This window comes from Vipera berus (assembly GCF_964194415.1).
Source record: "Vipera berus genome assembly, chromosome: 1".
Taxonomy (NCBI): domain Eukaryota; kingdom Metazoa; phylum Chordata; class Lepidosauria; order Squamata; family Viperidae; genus Vipera; species Vipera berus.
In genome coordinates, this window is record NC_138202.1 from 117183050 (window position 1) to 117206225 (window position 23176).

The following is a 23176-nucleotide window of genomic DNA, read 5'->3' on the forward strand; positions in this document are numbered from 1 at the left end:
GCATCAGAGACTGGCTCAGTTCCTGTTGGCCCAACACACGACACCTTGCACGGCCACAGGGAAAAGCCCAGCTGAAATGAGGTGGGGCAGACGTCTAACTACCAAATTGGACAGATTACACCCTGACAGGCTACCTGCAGAACCGGAAAGAGACATTCCGACCCGGTCTTTGAATATTGGGGACACTGTCTGGGCAAGGAACTAAGGGCAGGGGGACAAATGGTCAGAAGGGGTAGTCATTGACAAAACTGGACCGTTATCTTATTTAATTGAGGGGGAAGGGAATCAGCTGATCAGGAGACACATCAATCAGCTAAGGAAAAGGTCCCCTGAAATTGTACAGACCAACAATGACAGGAGCATCACCACACCAGACATGGCATTCAGTCATGGCCAGTTAAGGGCAACACCAGGGGGTGAGGGAATGGGAATACAAATCAGTGCAGCGGTAGCAAATCCCCTTAGTAGCACAGCAGAAACTGAACCACGTTCCCAGGGCAGCCCTACAGAGTCCCCTGAACGACCCAGTGTACCCCAACAACAACCCACATGTGCGGCCTTGCCAGAGTCAGTGCCACAAACCACAGGGCCTGAAGCTGAGTCCAACAGCAGAACAGTAGACACCCCAGTCGTTGGCACAGCTGGCAGATACCCCGCCAGGAATCATAAGCCACCAAGCTACCTAAAGGACTATGTTAAGTAATTAACATTTATCTGGGGGGGAAGGGGTGTTGTGTCCATAGTTAATGGGAGTGGTTTCCCTAGGCGGGAAAACCGGGTGCAGTCATTGGCTGTTACATTCTCGGCGGGAGATTCTGAGCCGGGGATTGGTTATGTTTAAAGGCACATTAGTATATAAGTTAGGACTCAACGGCTGTTAGCCAGTTGACCCATGTGCATTCAATAAACGTTCTCTTGCTCAACCTCGCTGTCTACGCTCGTCATTCCGGATTTAACACAAGCTATGCGGTACTCTGGTTTCTCCTCAAATCATATACATCTTTTGCCTTAAAAACCATCATACCCTTCCCACCAAGTTGCCAGAACGATCCATTTTGTTGACTCCCTAACTTTCCCATGCTAGCTGAATGCTTGGGGGAAGAGCCGGGTCTTCTTGGCTTTCTGGAAGACTAAAAGGGTAGAGGCCCTCTCAATCTCAGGTTGGAGGCTATTTCAAAAGCCCATGATGGCTACAGAATATTTGTCCTTCTGAGGTTCCACTAGATGACAAAATTTTAGAGGAGGTGTGCGCACCCTTTCTAACCTAGTGAGATGGGCAGATACCCCAAAAGAGAGGCAATCCAGCAGATAACTGGTCATGTGCCATGAATGTCTTTAAAGGTGATCATCAAGACCTTGGACTTGGAAAGCAACTGGCAGCCAGTGTAGCTTGCACAGCAATGATGCAACATAGGCATATTGCAGTGTCCAGAATGTGCCACTACATTCTAGAGAAGTTGCAGCTTCTAGATAGTTGTAGTTGTCATGCTTGCAGTATTCTGTCACAATACCCTATATCAGTATAGTTTTACTATGGAGGTTTCCTGTTTTCAAAGGTCTAACATCAATCTTGCAAACCTGAATGCATTTTCCCATATATCCCAGAGTCAGAGAGGAATCAATCTGTCTTTTCCAAATATATTCCATTTCCTGGGCTCAACTGATATTTTTGAACATGTTGTAGCAGTCTCCATGTGGTTTCTCCAAAGTCATCTCTCTGAATAGCACTAATCTGAGATTTTATTTTGCTAACATAACAGAAAGCCTAGTCACGTCAGGTAGACATGCTTAGCCAGCTATGGCTGCTGGCAGAAATCCCAAGGGCCAAACCTATCATAGGCTAGATGAGGACCTGGAAAACACCCCACAAAAAAGCAATTCAAACCATTTCCCTGTTACCATAAAAATAATATGGAACTGACCAGATAGCAAGCTCAACCTTAGGAAGACTTTATCCTGATAAAAGCCTAGTAGTTCTACCAAAAGGCTAACATAATTAAAGAAAGCTTATGCTTCTTGGTTTATTTCATCCCAGTGTGTTGCAGTTGACTGCAGTCTGGAGATGCTGTGTGTGTGACAGTGATCCATTATTTGAGAAATTAAGCAAACAGTAACGATTCCCTCTAAAAAGATGCGGGGGGGCGGTGTCCCTTGAATGTGATCTTATACAAATATATTTCTAAATGAATTGCTATTTATTTTTACGAGTTTATTTAATTATTTGATATTTGTATCCCGCCTTTATTATTTTATAAGTAATACAAGGCGACAAACATACATAATACGGCTTCCTTTTCTTTTCCTCCCAAACTGTGAAGAGAGAGAGCGCGACTGGCCCAAAATCTCCCAGTCGGCTTTCATGCTTAAGGTGGGACTAGAAATCAAGCCTCCCGGTTTCTCGGCTCAACCACGCCAAACACAAACAACAAAGCTTATTTCGACGATTTCGAAAAAGCTCGCCATTCCTCGAGTCACTGATGTCACTGGGATCTGACGTCACCGGCGTTTCCGTGGTAACGAGCAATGAAGTCACCGAAGGACGGGCGGGGAAGAGCGAGCTCGCGCGCTCGGAGGTGCGGAGACTTCGCAAGTTCTGGGTCGCAGTTTCTATGGAAACCTACGCCTGTGCTAAAAAGGGACTAGCCGGCGGGAGGCCTTGCACTCTGTGAATGGGGAGGGCGGCGGCGGCGGAGGGGGGGGGGGCGAAGGAGAGCCCCGAGCGTTGGGGACTTGGAGGCTGCACTTGCTTCGCCGGCGAGCTCCTCAGTTGCCCGATGCCGGCACGGCCGTTTTCCCTCAGAACTGCAGCCCCCTTAAATTGCTCCGGCGCAGGGGCTCCGGCGCAGGGGCTCCGGTTTTCTCCCTCCGCTTCTCCGCTCTCTCAAGGGGGCGAAAATTGAATGGGGACCCGACCGTTCGACCTCTAAGGGTCGGGAGAGGGCGTCTCCCCGAATACCAGGGACCCGCCATGTCAATATCCCGCAGCCCCACGAGGTTTTCCCCCCCCCCAGAGGACCTTCGGCCGGAGGTTTCGCCTGCCTTTCTCCCTCCTCCTCCTCCGCCGCCCGTCTCTCCGCGCCTCAACTTCGACACTCCTTCACACGAGCAGCCCTGCCCGCTCCCCTCCTGCCGCCGCCGCCGCCGCCGCCGCCTCCTCTTCCTCCACCTCCCTCCCCCGCCAGGACTGCGGCTGAGCGCGCTTCTCCGCCGCGGTGACGCGAGAGCCAACGGAGCGGTTCGGTCTGTCGAGGAGCCATCCCAGTCAGTGGGATCCCTTTTCCCCGGCCGAGCCCGCCGCGCTGCTTCCCAGACCATGCTCCCGCCAGCTCAGCAGCCGAACCCTGACAGCGACCGGGCAGCCCCGGGCAGAAAAAGGGCGGGCTCGGGGAGGGCTCAGTGAGGCCGGCGGGGCTCTTTCCCTTCTCAACTCTCCCTCTCTCTCTCCTCCCTCCCCCGCCCCCGCCGTCTTCCCCCGACGTAGCATACCGCTGCTTCCATCGCCGGCATCCCTCCATCGAGCCACAGGTCTGGGCCCGGGAGGTGGCGCGTGTGCGTGTGCGGGGAGGATTCGTTTGCACGCGGAGCCGTGGGGCTGGGGGGCTGGAGAAAGAAAGGCAGGCGCTGCCCTGGGTGGAAGGGGCGGGTGGGACGGGACAGGAGCCGGGTATCGGCAGGGGGCGGTTTGGGGGGGCAGGGTTGGGCTGTAAAGGAAAGGGGTGCAGAAATAACACCGCATGGGATTTGTGGGTGGGAAGAGAGGTGAAGGGATGTCTCTCCAAAGACGACGGGACTGCCTCTTGGGGCCCGGAAAGAAAACGAGCAACAAAGCACGTTTCCCCCCCCCCTCGCCGACTTCTCTCTTAGGTCTCATGTGGGTTGAAGCGGGGACCCCGGGCCGGCCCGCCCTCCTTCCTTCATCTTAGGTCTTTTTATTTTAAAATTCCATTTATATCCCGCCCTTCTCCGAAGACTCAGGGCGGCTTACAAGCTTAGCAGTAGCCTTCGTTCTATGTATATGCCTGCTTATTAGGGCTTTCACACACACACACACACACACCCCCAAGCGGCATCATTACAAAGTCAGCTTAATTGCCCCCAACAATCTGGGTCCTCATTTTACCTACCTCGGGAGGAGGGAAGGCTGAGTCAACCTTGAAAAAAATAATAATAAATAAAAAAATCTTAGGTCGCCATTCTAAAAGCCAAGGGAGAGTCTTTTCCCCCTGAGCGAAGGCTCCCGGAGCGGTGACAGCACCTCGTGTCCCTTCTGCTCCAATTATTCCAGGGCTTTTCTGACTTTCTGACAGTTTGCTATTGGGTTGAATTCAGCTAGCGTGAACGGTAGTTTGAACGGTCATTTACTGCTGTATTATTGAATGTCTGGGTCAACCTGAAGGTGTATTTGAACCTTCCCGTCGGTTTCAGCCGTCAGGTTGCCATGTTTTATTTATACAGGGCTCCTCTGCCCATTAATGGCTGCAAGGCAAGCATACCTTTAGTCACTTGAGTAGCGTCCCCAAACGTGGAAGTGTAAACTGCAGCTGCTGACTTAATTTTGCTCTTGGGAGAAAGATAAGCGCTAATTTCTTCTAATGGGGCAGACCTATTGAAACCTGAGCTTTGTGGATGGATTAGGCAAAGTTAAGTTTGTGTTATTTTTTCCAAGGTGAGCACGTTTTGGGAGAGGGAGGTGCTTCTGTTGTTGTTTTTAAAAGGTTAGGTACAGACTATGAGGATAAATACACCCACAAACAAAAATATATAGCCCTAAGGCTTCCAACAAAATTGCTGAAGATCGTATAAACAATCAGTTTTGTGCTTGTGTGTTTACTCAGAAGTGTGCCCATTTCTTTCTCTTCTAAGTATGCTTAGTTTTGTATTCAAGTGCTACATTTATATCCTGAGTAAGTTTTAGGATTGAAGCTTACATGTCTTTCCCTCTAAGGAGCTTTGCTTAATTGGTTATGGCAATTAGCAAGCTTCCCATCAACTATATGCTTGTAAGAATTTGGGTATCTGATTTGAAAACGATGACTTACTGGAGATAACAATGCATGTTAAATGTATAGCAGCCTGAGTGAATTGTGGCCTAAACATGGGAATGTTTTAGACACTATTTTAGAAGCTATTTCTGTTGAACATGACTTTATAAGGAGTTAGATTCTGAAGTAGTTTTTCTAATATGTTTGTAGGAGATGCTGAATTTCACCTCCTTGTGCTGAAGTTCACCTTGTCTTACAAATGCATTGTAGAAAATAACTATTGCTTAATTTCTTTAACTGATTTTCCCCCCTATATATATATGTCTATAGGATGGGAAACATAGCATATTAATCTATGTTGTTTATTCTGTAAAGTCTCAACAGGTTTTGGCTTTCTATTTTCACATTCAGAATTTTGAACGATTTAATATGTTTGTGTTTGGGAAGAGGTTTTCTCATAAACACTGATACTGGAATATATTGCATAGGATATGCTGTCTTTTCCCAGTTAGTGAGTAGAACATACAACTTAACTGTTTACATGAGAATAATAAGGCTGTTTGGCTTTCCGGGATATGGCAGGATATAATAATGTATGTGAAGTTATGTGATTGCTTGATTATGCTGCAGGAACAGCAGGTTGCAAGGGCCAAGAGCCAGAGCAATTTATAGGCTCATCAGGTAAAGGATTGAAAACAGCTCTCTTGGAGGGATGCAGCCTTTTTTTCTTGAGTGTACTCCTGTGCTTTGAATAGATGCATGATGGGCAGAAATTTAATAGCTTCTCCCTGCACATCACTGCTGAGCAAAGCTGTGCGTGATTTAAATTCTGCATGGCATGCTGGTATAAGAGGAGAGATTCCCCTTAAGACCCCAGAAACCTTGATTACAAAATATTGCATAAACAGAATCGTGGAAGTACAGAATTACAAGGAGTGTCAGCATTGACACCACAACCCTGTGCATATTTATCTAGAAGCCTTGGTTGTAATAAATTTGGCTAAGACTAAAGCCTTGATTTAGCAAATTACGTCCATAGCTTTAGCACTCCATGCTCTAGCTGGGTTGACACAAGTCTGTAAATCATAAAACAAATTCATACCTCTTATTTAACCAAGGTTCACTTATCCATTGTTTGTTGCACAAGCCATTATTAGCTGGCTTCACAGAACACAGTAAGCTTTTGGAACTATGTTAAGCCAAAACCAAACAAATTACATACTTCAGCATTTCTCAAAGTGAACTCTTAAAGGAGGTTGTGAGATACGAGAAGGAGGATCGCCACGGAGTGCTTATTTTTGTGGTTTTTGCACAAAAGTTACCGCCTGATGCAAAATTATTCTGAATGCAAAGTAACCCTGCAGTTCTAGAGCCCTGTATGAAGTCTGAATGTTTGTTTGCTTTTAACATATTGCAGTTGCCTTTCAGAGGAGGAGTTAATCATGCCTGGGAGGCATGAAGCTTCTGTGCAAAATTGACCATCTGATCAGATACTCACTCTGCATAGGAAATTATCACTTCTGAGGGGAAGGGCTGTAAGGCTGCAGCTAGAAGGAAATTGCAACAGTAGGGGAAGGATTTACAAGCACCAGGCTTGGGAAAATGTGTGAGACAGTTATCTCAGAGTGTACTAATACAGAAAGCATCAAAAGCAGATTATAGTCTGTCCATGTTCTGCAAGCTATAGCATTTTAAGAACAGTTTAAGAAAAGTTGATTTGGGGCAAGGCAGTATTTTTTTTCCTCTCTGACTTGGTAAATGAGAGAGTGGTTTTCAAATTGGAATTCCAATTTCAAATGTTAGGCCAAAAAAAAGCAATCCGTTCTTCATGTTAAAAATGGTTTTAAATTGTATTTTTGGTTTTTTCCCCTCAAAGTAATATGCTGTTTTAAAAAGTTATGCCACTGTTTTATTTGCTATATAGGTTAAAATGTAATTATTACGAGTAAATTTAGGTTTGTTTCTTACGCCACCCCAGTCCCAGTGAAAACATTTATTCACACGTGGGAGATGGCACAATTTCTTTTTCTCAGATCATAATATGGCAAAGTTTGGGAACCACTGACATGGTCCAGGAAGATGTAAAAGACCTGAGATGCTATTATTTTACTCCCTTCCACATTTGCCTTTTGCTATGTCGAAACTCCCTAGCCTCCCATTTGCTTAAGAGTTGCTATGGAAACTTACCCGGTGGATTGGATTTTGAAATAAGGTCAGATAGGGATTTCTTTCCAGTTTCTCATTTGAGGAAGTAAGAATGTGGTTTAAGCTACTACTTTTGACCAGCAACTCTTTTCCATACTTACCGGTATATAATACTCCCTTTTGACATATGATAGTTTTTCCGATGATGAGAATAAAAATAAATACATGCCAATCTGACTGATAGGGGGGGGGGAAACCCTTCATGATATAGGTGAGCATTTGGGAGATATCTTTTATTTAGTTAAGCTGTGTTGTCCAAAACAGTTTTCTTAGGCTGTTTTAGTATTGTCTGAGATCCCATTTTCATATTATATTTTTAAGTATCCCACAGCCACAAATAGGCTGCCTTAGCTGCACGTTTTTATCTGCCCTCTACTCTGTCTCAACTCACAGGATCTGGCAGTCAAAATGCTGATCAAAGAATACCATATACTGCTGCCCATGAGCCTGGCCGAATACCAGGTGGCTCAACTTTACATGATCCAGGTAACATCATTTTGGATAGATAGAGCAGGCTGATGGGTATTTGTTTATCCAGATAGAGTTTTGGGGTTAACAGGACCAAAATCAAGCAGGTTGAGGGATGCAAAGAGCAAAAGGCAGAGATTGCAAGCTGAAGATCTCTCTCTCTGTCTCTCCCCTCCCCCCCCTTAGAAGAAAAGCCGTGAGGAATCCAGTGGCGAAGGCAGTGGGGTTGAAATCCTGTCCAACCGACCGTATGATGATGGTCCAGGAGGAAGTGGTCAATATACACATAAGATCTACCATGTGGGCTCTCATATTCCTAGCTGGTTTCGTGCCCTCCTACCTAAGGCTGCTCTTCAGGTGGAGGAAGAATCTTGGAATGCCTACCCTTACACACGGACTAGGTGAGAGGAAGGTAGTAGGGGGCTGGGAGATGTGGTTGTGGAGTTTGCCAAAGTGGTAAAAGGAGAACTAGGAGTTTCATCCTTTTTTATATATATAGATACACATGCCCCTTTGTGGAGAAATTTTCAATTGAGATTGAGACTTACTACCGACCAGATGCTGGAAAGCAAGCCAATATCTTCAATTTAAATGTTACAGAGCGCAGGCAAAGGATTGTGGGTGAGTTCTCAAACACTAGCCCATGCCTGTCACTTTCAAGTTATCAGAATGTAGTATTGTGTGAATGCTTCTGTGCTGAGCAACTGATTGTGCAGGAGTGGCTTAACGAGGATGGTTATCTGATGATACTTAGGGTCAATAAGTGACTGAGATATAAATCAGTGGGCATCTGTTTCACTCATGGCGTATAAAGTGCTGTGTTGTCAGACAGACTTCACCAGCCTTGTGAAGACTTCGCTCCATGTAGATGTTATGAACTTTCACATGTTGAATTTCCAATCATCATTCCATTGTTGAAATCCAATGCAGCTGGAGGACAGTAGATTGGGGAATGCTGCTGTTATACACCAGGAGTGGAAGAACAGCTAGCAGGCTTCTGGCCAAACAGACGTTCACTATACAAGAGAGTAGTCAGGAATGTAGCCGAGCATCTGAACCAATTTTGAGATGAGAAGGAGTAACAGCTTAAGATACCCAAGTAAGATTATTTTAATTTCCTACAATTAAATCTTTTTTTTCAAACCTCCTCTACTTAACCACAGATACTATTGATATTGTACGGGATCCCATCTCACCCAGTGAATACAAGATAGAGGAAGATCCACGACTGTACCATTCGGCGAAAACGGGTCGTGGACCTCTAGGAGATGATTGGCTAGACACTGGAAATTCTGGGCCTTTTATGTGTGCTTACAAGCTTTGTAAGGTGGAGTTTCGCTATTGGGGCATGCAGTCTAAGATTGAACAATTCATCCATGATGTAGGTAAGCATGATATCTTCATTGGCATTCTTTTTCATCCAGCAAACAAATATCTGTGGCAGTAGTGGGTACTTTGGTTCTTCCTGATGTTGAACTGTAGCTCTCTGAAGCTTCATCCAACATTGCAATGGTAATAATTTAGCAACATCTGGAGGGCGACAGATCCCCTAACTGTTGAAGCTAGCTAAAATAGGCCGCGCTGTATGCTTAGGCAGTAGGATAGGATGATTGATCCTATACTTGTGCTGGCAGAGGCACGGTGTCCATTTCCTCTCTAGTAGCAGTACTTGTGTAGTGCCTTTTCTACTGAGCTGCCCTTCTCATATTAATTTCATTAAAGCTACTCTAATGTGCAATCTGATTTAATACTGGCCCAAAGATACATTAGCAGTTCTAAGCCTCCCTTGTGGTCCCTATATTAAAAAGACAATTTACGTTGCACAATGTTCAGAATCATTCTTTCTGGGCTGAAAATAAATGATTGGGTCCTCTGCCATTTTGAAAACCAATACTGTTCATATTCCTCTGCTAATTACGAGGCATTTGTTCAGGATGTACAATATTCTAGCATATGGCAATTCTGAATGTATTTTCCGTTACCTCTGAAATTGGCAAGGAATTGGACTTTTTTCCTCTGTGTTGCTGATTAACAACTGCTCTAGTCCAGTTCTACCCTTTGGGGTAAAAATGCACCCAAGAGCTTTTGATGTATTGGTTAGTTGCTTGTGAGATACTTTTCTTACTGTGACCTCAGAAGTATCAGTGGTAGTAACTATGTAAGAGAAAGGTTTCAGGGAGTAGAAGAAACTCGGAGAGACTGAATCCAGAGAAAGAGAGAAGCAACTGTGTTGACAGCACTGTTGAAGGAGCAGCCAGATTTAAAAGATTTCAAAGACATAGATAATATAAAATAATGGTTTCCTATTAAGCATAATATTAGATTGTGGAAATTTGTTTAGACTCAGCTGCATAAAATAGGAGATACTAAAGGCTTAATGACATTATCCATGTAAATCAGCTTCTGACATGAACAGAATTGTCATCCAATTTTGTGCAGCACTTCCCAGACAAAAAAAATTGAGCTACGTTTTGTGCTATCTGCTCATTTAAACTCAGCCCCTGGATGTGGTAGCTGATGTGAGATATTATTCGGATGATAAGATCCCAATATAACTTGGATACAATAAATTTTGCTTGGATGTGAGCATGAGTTCTGAATTTCTGAAAGAGTTCAGATTGGAAAAAAACGTGAGATGTCTTCTTCAGTTTAAACTTATGTGTCAGAAATGGTCATATCATGTTAAGGATAAAGTTTTGTGATATAAAGTTAGACAAACAGGCTAAACCACAACTGTCTAATGGCATGCTGGATCCAGTGAAATGGTAGTAATGGGATGGTACACTATCTTTTGATTTCAGTATTTCTGTAGAAGTTTAGATTCCTTACTCCACTTTTTCCCCAAAATCAGTATGTGAGTAACGTAGATTGATTTAGAGGCACTGGTTTCAGTTTAACCCAAGGGATTATCTCCACGCCTGACTACTAGTTTGTCCTCTGATTTTAGCAGAGGAATTACATCTAGCAGGGCCCCCCTTCCCAATAAGATTAGCTCCACCTCTCCACTCCATCAGTCCCTCAAGGTGTGGCTATGTCATCAGTCCTGGGGGGTCCCAGGGAACCAGGGAGACTTTGCAGTGGCTTCCTTGATATGGTTTAATATCATCCTCTCTATTTGCCTTTTTATAGTTATTTCTTAAGTATGTTTTTATGTACTTACTATTTTGTTAAAAAGGCTATATGCCTCCCAGAGTCACCTTCATGTGAGACGGGGGGCTACGTAAATATAGTAAATAAATAAATAAAAACGCTCATGTATTGGTTACGGGTAAATAAAATGCCAAAATGGATCTTGCATCTTCATATGCAAAAAGAAAAAGAATTGCAATCATGTTAGCTCCTCTTATTCTCTAAATTAAATTTCTCTTTTTAAATCTGAACTGGATTGTAATCCTTTAAATTACTAAAAAGCAGTGGAAGAAGCATTCACGAAGTAAATAGCATTTAATCTCTTTTAACGTATTGAGGAGCTCACGTTACACCTAACCAAAGTGCAGTGTGTCTGGGAAGAGCTGTAACCATTGTGATTCCTGAATGGCTTCCTAATGTAGGTCTGCGGAAAGTGATGCTGCGAGCTCATCGCCAGGCCTGGTGTTGGCAGGACGAATGGATCGATCTCACAATGGATGACATTCGAAGGTTGGAGGAGGAAACAGCTCGTATGCTGGCTCAGAAGATGGCGACATGCGTAGAACCTGAATTAGATCCTGGTGTGCCCAACCCTGAATGCCCAGTTGAGTTAAGTGGCCATGAGACACAGGACAGAGTTGATAGCCTGAGGGCTCCCGATTCCTCTCCAGATGACCCATTTGCAAAGCAGTGGTCAAGTTCTTCTCGGTCTTCCTACTCTTCTCAACATGCTGGTGAGTGATCACTGCAACAAATAGAAAGGAACTGATAGAAGGATACAACACTGATGAAAACAAACTCTCTGCAGAGGAGCAAAAGTTGTGAGAAAGAATGAAATCCACTCACATTTCAATCTAGATCAGGGGTCCCCAACCTTGGCTACTTCATAACTTGTGGACTTCAACTCCCAGAATTCCTCAGCCAGCATGAAGTCCACAAGTTATAAAGTGGCCAAGGTTGGGGACCTCTGTTCTAGATTATAGTCAGGGACTAACTACTCTTCTGTTTGGAGGTAATATTGGTGTGATTTTTTTCACAAAGGATTTTTGTCTTACTAGCTCTTGACTCATTTGATTTTTGACTCATTTCAAATACTTTACCTTTTTTTTGGCATTGTGGAGATGTCTGGCATTATTATGAATATTTATATACATTTTTTTAAAAGATCAGATAGGGTACATATTGCGCTGTCCATGATAGCAATCCTTGTTTTTGTTTTCCTTTGTAATTCTCGCATTTGGAACTTAAAGAAGGAAAAGAACTCACGAAGAGGTGGAAATAGATATTTGATATACAGGGAAGGTAGTTCTTTGCAGAATGTTTGTTGTGAAATTGATTCTATTAGTAATTGTGATCTGGCCTGCTCCCTCTTCCTACTCCGTTCTTGTCTGTAAAATTTAAGGACTTCCTGCAATTTTCTGCAATCAGAAATTCAGAAAATTGAGACGGTAAAGCAAACTTCATTGTGAGATACTATTGATTCCAATGATCGTAGCTACTGGAATGAAGAAGTGTTCCTGTTGATGCTTAAGAATGACCATCTTTACCTAGCTCTCTCTTGGTCATCAGGCTTTCACTTGATCTGTCTCTGCAGTTGCAGTGTCTCCCCACAGCTTATCAGAATGGCGGATGCAAAATATTGCACGGGACTCTGAGAACAGTTCCGAAGAGGAATTCTTCGATGCTCACGGTTTGTAATATTGAATAGAGTACAGGTAGTCCTCAACATACGACCACAATTGAGCCCAAAATTTCCATTGCTATGTGAAACCTTTAAGTGAGTTTGGCCCCATTTCACCACTTTTCTTGCCACTGTGGTTAAGTGAATCGTTGCCATTGTTAAGTTACTAACGTGGTTGTTAATTGAATCTGGCTTCCCCCGTTGGCTTTGCTTGTCAAAGGGTGATCACATGACCCCGGGACTCTGCCACTGTCATAAGTACGAACCAGTGGCCAAGCATCTGGATTTTAATTATGTGACAGTGGGGATGCTGCAACGGTTGCAAGTGTGAAAAACAGTCACAAGCCACTTTTTTCAGTGCTGTTGTAACTTCGAACGGTCACTCAATGAAGCGTTGTAAGTCGAGGACTACTTGCAGCATGATTCTACCCTGTATTTGTTTCTGGGAAGACTTGAGGTCAGGCTCATCTGTAGATGGCAGGGAGCTGCCTTTGGTTCCAAGACTTGGGATTCAGTTCTGTGAGAACTAATTCTCTATTGTATGTATTTGATAGTTGGATTTGTATGGATTTATATGGTGAGGGAAGGATCAGAATCTCTTTTCCTTACTCTTTGAAAAGAGATAGTATGTCCATATAAAAACAGATAATTCGTAGCTTGGTTGTAAAAAAGCACATGGTTTTTTTTTGTATATACGGTGATCAAGTGTCATAGGAAATATAGGAAGCTACTTTCCATCAAACCAACACTTGTCCGGTCCACTTTGTAGCTCACATATTGAACTACAGAGTCTTTGGTGCTCCCTGAGCTTTGTTGTTTGCTTGCAGACATTTCATTACCCAACTAGGTAACATTAACAGCATATGTGTTGCTGTTTGTTCATTGTGTATACCAGGGGTCCCCCAACCCCGGTCCGTGGACCATCACTGGGCCGTGGCAGGCCAGAAACAGATCCGTGGAAACAAGCAAAGCCCCATCTGCGGGATGCAGGCAGTACATGAAACCACGCCCTCTCCGGTCCGCAGAAAAACCTCTCTCCACAGAACCGGTCCCTGGGGACCTCTGTTATATACGGTAGCTTGCCCTGCCAATTTGTTAGGGGGGTGGTTTTTTTCCCCTTGGTAGTTCCTTGATTAGAGTATGGTTTTCTGCCTGTTTGCCTGGTGTTAATCCTTGCTTATACGGGTTTTGCCTGCTGGAGAGGAAGAATTCTACTCTTTTTGTTTCCTTCTTAGCATTTATATAGCCTCTTTTGAATGTAACTGTGGTTTATCACTATGTGTCTATTGTTGGCTGATTTTCCTTCCAGGAATTCCCTAGCATTTTTGGTCTAACATGCTAAGTTTCCCCCTTGAAACTGGTCGATTCTGTTTATGTATTGGGAGTTTTAGAAATTTTCATCATGTCTTTGACTTTTAGTTGATGTTCACAGATGCACTCTGCTAATCTTCTGCCTGTCTGTCCTACATAATAGCTGTTACAATCCTTGTACAACAACCCACAGTAACCCAAGTCCGCCATTATCAAAGTAACAACTCAACTTCCCACAAGAAGAGCTATATAATATTATTCAGATGAATGTAAATGCATTGCAGCAACAAGAACACCCCCCAAAAAAACACACCATCTATACAACATTAAAATAGTCACAGAACTTTATTTAAAAGTGCCTGACCACTCAACCCACCGTGTCACAACTAGCACAAGCTACAAAATGGGTGGCATTAGCATATCAGAAACAACAGACCAGGTTTACCACATCACAACATCAATATAGCACACAGTGCAACTACAGGTAGCCCTTGAGTTGTGACAGTATTTTTTACTGGAATTTCTATCGCTAAGGGATGTGGTCATAAAACTCAACGTCACATGAGTGCATCACTAAGCAGTGGCAATCTCTGTAGTCCCGTTGCCATTGTTAAGGGATGTTAAGCAGGCACCACCTCACCATTTCCTACCAGCTCAGTGGGGAAGCCAGCAGAAAGTGGTCAGGTGACTTGCAAGCAGGCCAGCCAATAGGTAAGTGGCTGCTGCCAGGTGAAAAAGAGGGCATGGATAGCCGATGCATGGATAGCCGGGGAGGCATGAGCACGGTGGGGGGTTTGGGGTGGCTCCTGCTGCCAGGAGGGAGATTGCCAGGGAGGCTTGCCGTGAGGCATCGAAGCTCGGGGAGGGTAGGCAAGTAGCAGGGAGGCACAGTGCAAATGCTACGGGCTTGGGACGGCTGCTGCCGGATGAGAAAGGGGGCTGGGGAGGCTCCGCACGAGTGCCAAGAAGTTTGGGGAGGGTGCACGAATGGCCAGGGAGCTGCAGCACCAGCTCAGGGAAGGTGTGTGAGCAGCTGACACGAGCACAAAGAGGCTGAGGCAGGGTGCACAGGTGAAGAGGCTTACCCAAGCAACTTGCAGCACTCCTTGCCATCTTCCCCATTGACTTTGTTTGTGGGTATCCAGCAGGGAAGGTTGCAAATTGTGACCATGTGATTATGGGACAACTGTCGTAGGTGTGAGCCCATTTCCAAGTACCTGTATCGCAATCACATGACTGGAGTTGCTTAGATGGCCAGAACTTTGAGCACCGGTTGTGACCACCACTCATTCAGTGCCGTTGTAACTTCCGTTGTTAAACAAGTAGTTCTTTACCGAGCCCCACAAAAAATCTTAAGCAAACCAAAAAAAAACCAGTAGCCCAAGAATTAAAAATGAGTCATCTACAAGATTCAGTACAAGGACTATAGTCGCCACTATGTAGGGCAGATTAACATCGGAGAAAGAAATCAGGCAGGAAACTAGACTAATCAAGGAACTACCAAGGAGAACACCATACCCCACCCACCAAAACGAGGATGGCAAACTACTGTACGCAGAGGGAGCAAAACCTGCATCTACTCTCACTGATGATGTTACCTAGTTGGGTAATGGAATGTCTGCACGCAAACAACGAAGCTCAGAGAGCGCCAAGGACTCCGCAGATGATGGACTGCAAAGCTAGAAAAGGATTCTGCATAAGAATCTGGAGGACGGTTAGAGACGGTCATGTAATGTGCCTACCTTCCTTTTAAAATTATCCCTTCTTTCTTAACTCCTGATTTTTAACCCTGGTGGGCATTTGCAAGGACTGGGCTGCATGTGTCTTCTGATCCACGCCTTTTTCATTTTAGAGGATTTGTCCGACAGTGACGATGTGTTTGCAAAGGAAATCACTAAGTGGAATTCAAACGATTTCCTTGATACTCTGGAGCGACCCAATGAACGGGATGATGTTCTAGGTAAGAGACGCTCATTTCTGTGTCCCTCCTTATACAAGGCCAGGAGAATTTCGGATTTTTTGGTCCAGCTATCGTCGCGATCTCAAGACGTTTCTGTTTGTTCAAGCCGGCCTAGCCTGATGGGGATTGGTGGGGGTTTTTTAATTTTGTGCTTTAATTTTAACTTGGTGTTTTAGAATTTTATTCCAACTGTTTTAATATGGGCAATTATTTAATCTTGTTTTAACGTTTGTATTTGTATTTTATTCTGCCCTGTGAACCGCCCTGAGTCCTCAGGGAGAAGGGCGGTATATAAATATTATTAAATTAAATTAAATTAAATTAAACTGCTAAAAATCACGTGTTTCGTTTCAAAATTTGCAAAACCATAATTGTTTTTTTTTAATGTTCAGGTAGTTTTATTGTATATTTGAAATGTTTTAGAGCTATGGGAAAGATTTAAAAAGGTCTTTCATTAATAAAAATGAAGGGAAGGAAAAGGAAAATAGGATTTCCCCTGAAAGCTGCTTCCCTCTCTGTTGATCAAGGAAATCACCCTTTCATTTTTTAAAATTTATTTGCTTTTTTAAAAAAAAAAACAGTCACGTATTTTGAAGCTTTTCTTAAACATAGAATTTTTCTATTAAAGCCAGAAGAAGCCAAAATCACTGCTGCTAGTTTCTGCCTTAGAAGTTACGACATTTTTCTGCAGTATTATGTTCCTGTGCTCACCCTCAAAACTTCTTTGCTTATTGTTGTAAGAAGTGGCGCTGGTGATGAAGGTCCCTCTCTGCCCTTCGAAGTGCGCCCGGGAGGGAAGACCGCTCTTCTGCACTTTGCATTCCTAGCCTACACACCCTGCCCTTTCTGACCCCTGGAGTCCGTCACTGGCCCTTTGCCTCTCCTCGCTTTGCCACTCAGTGCAGTATAAATTTCCTTTGCAGTTGATGCGACTGGAGCAACCAGGTCAGACAGTGACGGTGCCCCTGTACCTGGCCCACCAGAGGTGAGGAAACCCATGAAACACAGCATTCCTGTTTCACTACCTTCAGCTTCTGTGGCCCCAAGCCGCTGGAGAGAGCTTGTGATGACTACTGTTGTCATATCCTTAGCTAATTTTTCGTAACCTTGGCTGCAGTACGTGGCCACATTTAACTCCCCTCCCACCCCCACCCCACTTGGATGATATGCGTCACCTCCATCAATAGATCTCATCCTCACAGTTTCTTGTGTATCTTTCCGTAGGTTGGCTCAGAAGGGCTCTCCGGGTCGTGCCGCATTCATGCCCTTTTCCTGATCCTCCACAGTGGCAACATCCTAGACCAGGGTGTAGGAGAACCAGGCTCCAAACAGGCTGATGTGCATACGTTCACTGCTACCTTGGACTCGGTCACCCGACTGCACTTTCCTGAAGCATTGGGGCACATAGCGTTGCGCCTAGTGCCCTGTCCACCAATCTGCGCTGCTGCCTATGCCCTGGTCTCCAAGTAGGAAGCATGTTTTTCAAGCTGCTGAAGACTTGATGCGAGTAGTGCTATTGGGCTGTCTGCCCGAGAGAACAAGAATTGCAGGCAACTAGAGTATGAAGGAGCTTAGTGAGGGCAGTGGTACCTGCTCCATCAGTAGTAGTAGTGGGGTTTTTTGTTTTTGTTTTTCTGGGCTCTAGAAGAAAATATAATACACCATACACGCTATATACTTGTTCTTTGCCCTAGCTTGTTTATAGTGGAGACAAGTAAATCACTTGAAGGATGTGATGTGCCGCTCAGAGTGAGTACCCAAGAAAGTGAACTGTGCTTTGGGCAAACACTGGAGATTGCTAGACAGGACTTTTCAGTGTTACTCTGTCTTTCTTCAGCTGCTCATAGCTCTGGATATTGGGCTACACTCTTACTACAGGCCTTAATTTCAAATGATTGCTGGCCCACGGCCATTTCTTAAACTCTATGTAGAGAATGCCTGCGTTTGTCATTGGCATGGTAGGTGATTGGTCTTTTAGTCCCCAGACATGTATATAAAAATACGTGATTGGGTAATTATACATGGGAGGTAATCTCTTAGCTCTCTACAAAGACATAAGTTGCCTCTGTTTTTAGATTGGTTCTTGATGTTCTTTTCAACTTGACGTTCCTTTCAACTCCTTTCCTAGACTCAGTCCCTACAGCCACGATGGCGACAGTCTGTCCAGTAGCCAAGATCACATCCCACTGGCTGCTTTGCCTCTACTTGCAACCTCTTCGGGCAGTTATCAGAGTGCCGTGGCAACAGTCATTTGCCGCACCAACCAGGCCTATGCCAGTTTCATCCATTCCCCTGACGGCACAGGCTTCTGTGGCCAGGTTAGATTGCTGGCAATTTTCAGAGCTGGTATAGAAAGTTGGATGCAGAAATCTAGAACATTGGTAGGGTGGGATCTTTAATTCCTGTGGTTCCACATGTCTCCAGTGGAACAGATATTTAGATATGCACCCTGTTCTGTTTTTTCCTTTTAAAATAGAGCTGTGATGTTTATTGGAAAAAGTATTTCAGAAAACATTGGGACAATATATAGAAACAGAGACACAGGGGTGACAATAGAAATCAAGCTTTTGGATACAACTGCTACTTTACAAAGATCCTTTTTTTGAAAACAACATTAATATTTTTAAGATGTCTGAGACCACCATAACAATCATAGCAATTGAGGTCTTCAGATCCCTTATGATTTCAAGGTTATGTATTTCCCTATAAACTTAACGACTAGAAGCCTATTCTCATCTGACCACTCAACGGTTGTGCACTATGCAGAATTAGAAAAGTTATTTTCTAATTTTAGAAATTAGAAAATGTCTAATTTAGTAATTAGTAATTTTCTGATTTCATGGCTGGCTAGAGACTTCTTGGGAGTTGACGTTCACACACCTTAAAGTTGCCAAGTTTGGGAAATGCTCCTCTAGTATGCATTGTATTTTCCTGGTAGGTTTTTTTGGGAACGTGGTGTAGAGCAAAGGGTTCCTGAATATAAATGCTTGTAGACTTCCTCAGCTACTCCAGTCGCAACCCATTGTAGAGAAGAGGCGGAATATGTCTTTTGGGTCCGTTCTTGAAAATTTGGCAAGAAAACATGCTGATGCCCTTGAGCTTCTTCTATTAGCAGTTCATATTTGTTTCCCCCAACAGGTGCTGCTGATTGGAGACTGCGTCGGGGGTATCCTGGCCTTTGATGCCCTTTGCCACAGTCGTGCTGGTGGGTCAGGCAGTCACGGGAGCAGCCGTCGTGGCAGCATGGTCAGTTCCCAAGCCCTGGGATCCCTCTCCTTGCCTCCTCCGGAATTCTAAAATGGGCAAATGGAGAAACTAGTCACATATTGATGAGATGAACTGAAAATGGGTGAAGAGGAGAATTATTTTCTTCTGACTTCATTCTAGAGATGAGCTGCCCAAGCACGTCTGCTCTAGAATGTCATGTAGTATATCAGATCAGTCAAGTGTCCTGTTTCTTTCTGGTCGAGACCAGCTGCTGGGGTGGGTAATGTTTGGTTTTTTTTTCCTTGCCAGGTGGCACAGCTGATTCAAATCCTGAGGACTGATTAAGAAAGTGATAACTTCATAGGAGGGGCAACAGTTTGTCATGGTTACTGTTTGGTTTGCTAAAAGAGGCATCTTGTGGCTGTTGGGAGTTTTATGCTGCTTGTTTTAGTGGCTACTTCACCACCAGTCACGGAAGACCATTCAGCAGCTTGCTATTAAATTCTAGAATAATAAATCTGGGTAGCTTAACTTTCCTGTGGTCCTGATCTGCCCTTCTTTGCCTAAAGAAAAGGCACTCCAATTTCCTGAGCAGAAGAGAAACTTCTCAGCACTTCACGTTTCCTTCCAGAACGCTGAACTCCTGTCTCCAGAGACGTCTGTGGTGCGAGATCCACTGCTCAAGAAGCCAGAAACATTGGGGGGGATTGGCCGTGCCAGTCCTGAGCCAGGAGTACTTCCTCCTACTCCGAAATATTGCGACAGTGTAGCTCCAGAGAGTGACACTGTGCAACAGCAGCAAATCTTGTCCAGGTGAGAGCTTAAGGAATCCAAGGCTATAAAGCCAAGATGACTGTTAGCTGTCAGTTTCCAGTAATCTGATCTGCTCGTTTCCCAACTGGGAACAGGAAGTTAATCGAATTGCTCTCAAGTCGTCTAAAGAATTTCTCTAACGCTAAAGGGGATACCCTAAGGAGTCCGTTAAACTTTTCACTCTTAGAGGAAAAGTAATAAAAGCATAGCTGCACAATATAGAGTCTTTAAGAAGTTGCTGAATCTCAACTCCCGGAAGCCAAGACATTAGAATGGTTAATAGTGATAGTGATGGGCTCAAGTACAGTAACTATGGCTACACCTTTGAAAGTCCTGAAGGATCAGGTTAGGGGAGGATCCTCCTTGAGAAAAATACATTTATTTGGTCACCAAGAGTTGATAACTGACTTGGTGGTGTATAATAACAAATACTGAGAGTGGTAGTTCAGCAGCATTTGAAGACTCATGTGTTGTGCTTCGTGGGAATAATCCCAAATGATCTCCCTTTCTAGGAAAGGTAGAATTTTGAAAGAGAGCTACGGCTATTCCTTGGTTGTGTAAGAGGTTGCTGTGATGGTAAGGTGGTAAAGTTCACTGGAGTTGTGCAGTACACAGATCTAAACTAGGCAAAGGTGCTTTGTATCTAGCACAGATGTTTTTGCTGTGCTGGGTGACTATTCCTTAAAGTCACACATGTCTTAGGGCTTGCAAGGGACCACACTACTCATTCACACAACACTACAGTAAGCGCGACCCTCCTGGATTCCCAGTATTCTTTCCCACTTCAGATCCAAATGCTGTATGTCTGACATTAACAGCACGAAGGATGCTGAGAATTGTAGTTCAGCAATTCTGAATCAACTGGGCCGGAGAAGAAGCTTCTTCAGAATGAAGGATTTCTGTCATTAATTTTAATTCCCACCCAATAAGTGTTGTACACTTATTAAATTTCTTCTCTTTCCTTTTTTATAATCGTTACTGATTTTCTGTTTATCATCATGCGTCCTTAGTTTCTTTAGAAATTAAAAGTTACTGGACAAATGTAATTTGTGGACTATTTGGACTTGGTTGAGGGCTGTTTGTATTTTCTGGCAGGGACATGATTTTTCCTCCCCCCCCCCCTCTTGCCTTTAGCCTGCAATGTAGCCTGCCTGCCTCAGAAACAGAAGGAGACCCTCGACGTAGCAGTAACTCTTCATCTTCGTTGGTGGAGACGTTTGAAGGCCCTAGCGTGGTTGGGAAGCTGGAGTTTAAAGTGTCTGGTTTTTTCTTATTTGGCTCCCCTCTGGGATTGGTACTTGCGCTTCGTAAAACAGTAATGCCCGCCTTGGATGGTACGGAGATTTTTTTTTTCCTTCTCTCTTTCTGCGTTTCCACATTTTCTGCTTTTCTCATCCATTGTAAGACACAGCAATTTACACATTCGTTTGTGTCTTTCAGTGGCACAAATGCAGCCGTCCTGCGAACAGATCTATAACTTGTTTCATGCTGCTGACCCCTGTGCTTCCCGCCTGGAACCTCTGCTAGCTCAACAGTTTCATGCTGTGCCTCCTTTTGGGGTCCCCCGCTATCAGAAATATCCCCTGGGAGATGGCTCATCCACTTTATTAGGTGAGAAAAACTGCGAAGGCCAAGCTTGCATTAGATCGGTAGCACAGTGGACTGGAGAGCTCTGTGGCCTGACCCCGTAGGATTCTGTTGCTTCTTTTCTTTTGGAAATAGGAAAGTGGGAGGCTGGGCTATAGTGTAAAGGATAGGGGGTGTTTGGGGTGTGGTTCTGAATTTAGGGAACTGCAGAGCACCAGATTTGGTTTTCTGGTTTATAGTACTACTGATCGTGGTGGTGCATTTGTTTTAAATCTACGATACAAAATAAAGTAAAATGCATGTTTTAGGAGATGTTGTTTTGTTCAACAGTAAGGGCGCCTATGTTGTTCTCAACAATATGCTGTAACGGAAGCGTGGGAGAATAACATTTAAGGAGGAATTCTCTGGAGCCAGTCTCTTAAGGCAATAGAGGAGTTTGATAGAGCAGCCATGTCCCTTTAGCGCGAGGATGTCACATGTTTATATTATTTATTTGTAGTCGCTGTATCTATTTCTAAGTGGAAAGGGTGGCTTATTTAAGCTGACGTGGAAGAGGGGAACAGAGAGGGACAAAGAGGAAAGCAAGCAAAAGGTCAACTACGTTTGAAATTACAGTTTGAAAGTGCTTCTGTTTAGAAGGGAAACAGCTTAGGAAGAGAAGGAGCCTGATAGAGCCGATCTTTCATCATTTAGTCGTTAGCCTTGCTTCCTATTTATTATCCTACGTTAGCGATATAATAAAATGCTTTGTCCTTGTATTGAAAATCCGCATGGAGCAAGTGGTAATGGCGTGAAGTAGACCTCTCTTGAGTAGTAGATTTTTATTTGTAGGGAATGTTGTACGGAGGGATGTAAACGTTCTCACCTCTATGGTCCGAAGTGATCACCGCCACTAATATGCTGATTGGTACGCAGGACCTTTCTGCACTTGAGGCTAATCAAGACAGAAACATGTTCTGGCAGAATCTGCATTGCTTTTAGCGTCTTCATGATATGGCCTGCTTTGGATCCCCAGCCCACAAGTGAGCCAGTGTTAAGCCCTCTGAGTTAGACTCGTGTTAAAGTAGTATTTCTTCTTTCAGGCCAGATCTGTTGAAAGGGAGCTGCTTCTGCAAATGGCAACAATTCTTCCGTATATTGATGATCAACCAGCAGCTTTTGAAAGGTTTTATCTGTCAGGCCCAAGGAGGAAGTTTACTTCCTTCCTCAGAATATATATTGAGTGATAATGTTAGGAGGGGAATTTCCTTTCTGCTTCTTTTTTTTTTAGCTGTCAGAAATATAAATTTGAAACCTCTGAGTAGAAATGTGTAATTTATATAAATTTTATTCCATTGTTTTTTTTCCTTTTTGGAACTATAATGTTCTAATTACTTTCCTGGCTTATTGATAGTGTACAGGTGTGAGAGAGAACTTGTAGAATACTGCATAAATTAAGAGAAAAGGCAAATGTGCTTCTGACTGATGACCCCAGTGCTCCTGGGCAATGTTCTCCATTCATCTGCCGTGCTAACGAGCCTTTCGTCTTTGCCGGTCGTGGACTCTTGATGCCGTGTTCTGTTGATGCATTGAGATATCTGCAGAGAGGAAGTTCAGCAAGAAGTATTTCTTGAGAAATTGGACCCTAGAGAGATAGTGCTGCTGTTGTAGGAGAAAGGCCGTAGAAACAGTAGAACTGACCACAAACACCAAATCATTCTGTTATACATATATTATAGTTACATGTCACTCAGCAGCTCAAGACAGCGTATTTGGCACTCCCTTCTCTTGTTTTCCCTCTAATAGCCCGTTGAGAGGTGTTGTGACTAGTCCAAAATCACCCAGTGAGCTTGA

General features: G+C 44.0%; 1 protein-coding gene across 3 annotated transcripts in view; it reads left to right on the forward strand.

Moving 5' to 3' along the window:
- The first annotated feature begins 3477 nt into the window (after positions 1–3477).
- PITPNM1 (phosphatidylinositol transfer protein membrane associated 1) overlaps positions 3478–23176 on the forward strand; it is a 30585-nt gene continuing 10886 nt past the window's right edge. For all 3 annotated transcript variants that reach the window (XR_014026575.1, XM_081328761.1, XM_081328762.1), the window contains exons 1-15: positions 3478–3525; positions 7581–7673; positions 7842–8056; positions 8155–8276; positions 8819–9040; positions 11207–11518; positions 12379–12474; positions 15629–15736; positions 16660–16721; positions 16961–17202; positions 17865–18054; positions 18875–18982; positions 19575–19756; positions 20891–21090; positions 21197–21367. Coding sequence is in view for 2 of the 3 variants with exons in the window: in XM_081328761.1 (XP_081184887.1) it covers positions 7596–7673; positions 7842–8056; positions 8155–8276; positions 8819–9040; positions 11207–11518; positions 12379–12474; positions 15629–15736; positions 16660–16721; positions 16961–17202; positions 17865–18054; positions 18875–18982; positions 19575–19756; positions 20891–21090; positions 21197–21367 (2308 nt within the window). In the remaining variant the exon portion in view is untranslated. The remainder of the gene's footprint in view (positions 3526–7580; positions 7674–7841; positions 8057–8154; positions 8277–8818; positions 9041–11206; positions 11519–12378; positions 12475–15628; positions 15737–16659; positions 16722–16960; positions 17203–17864; positions 18055–18874; positions 18983–19574; positions 19757–20890; positions 21091–21196; positions 21368–23176) is intronic.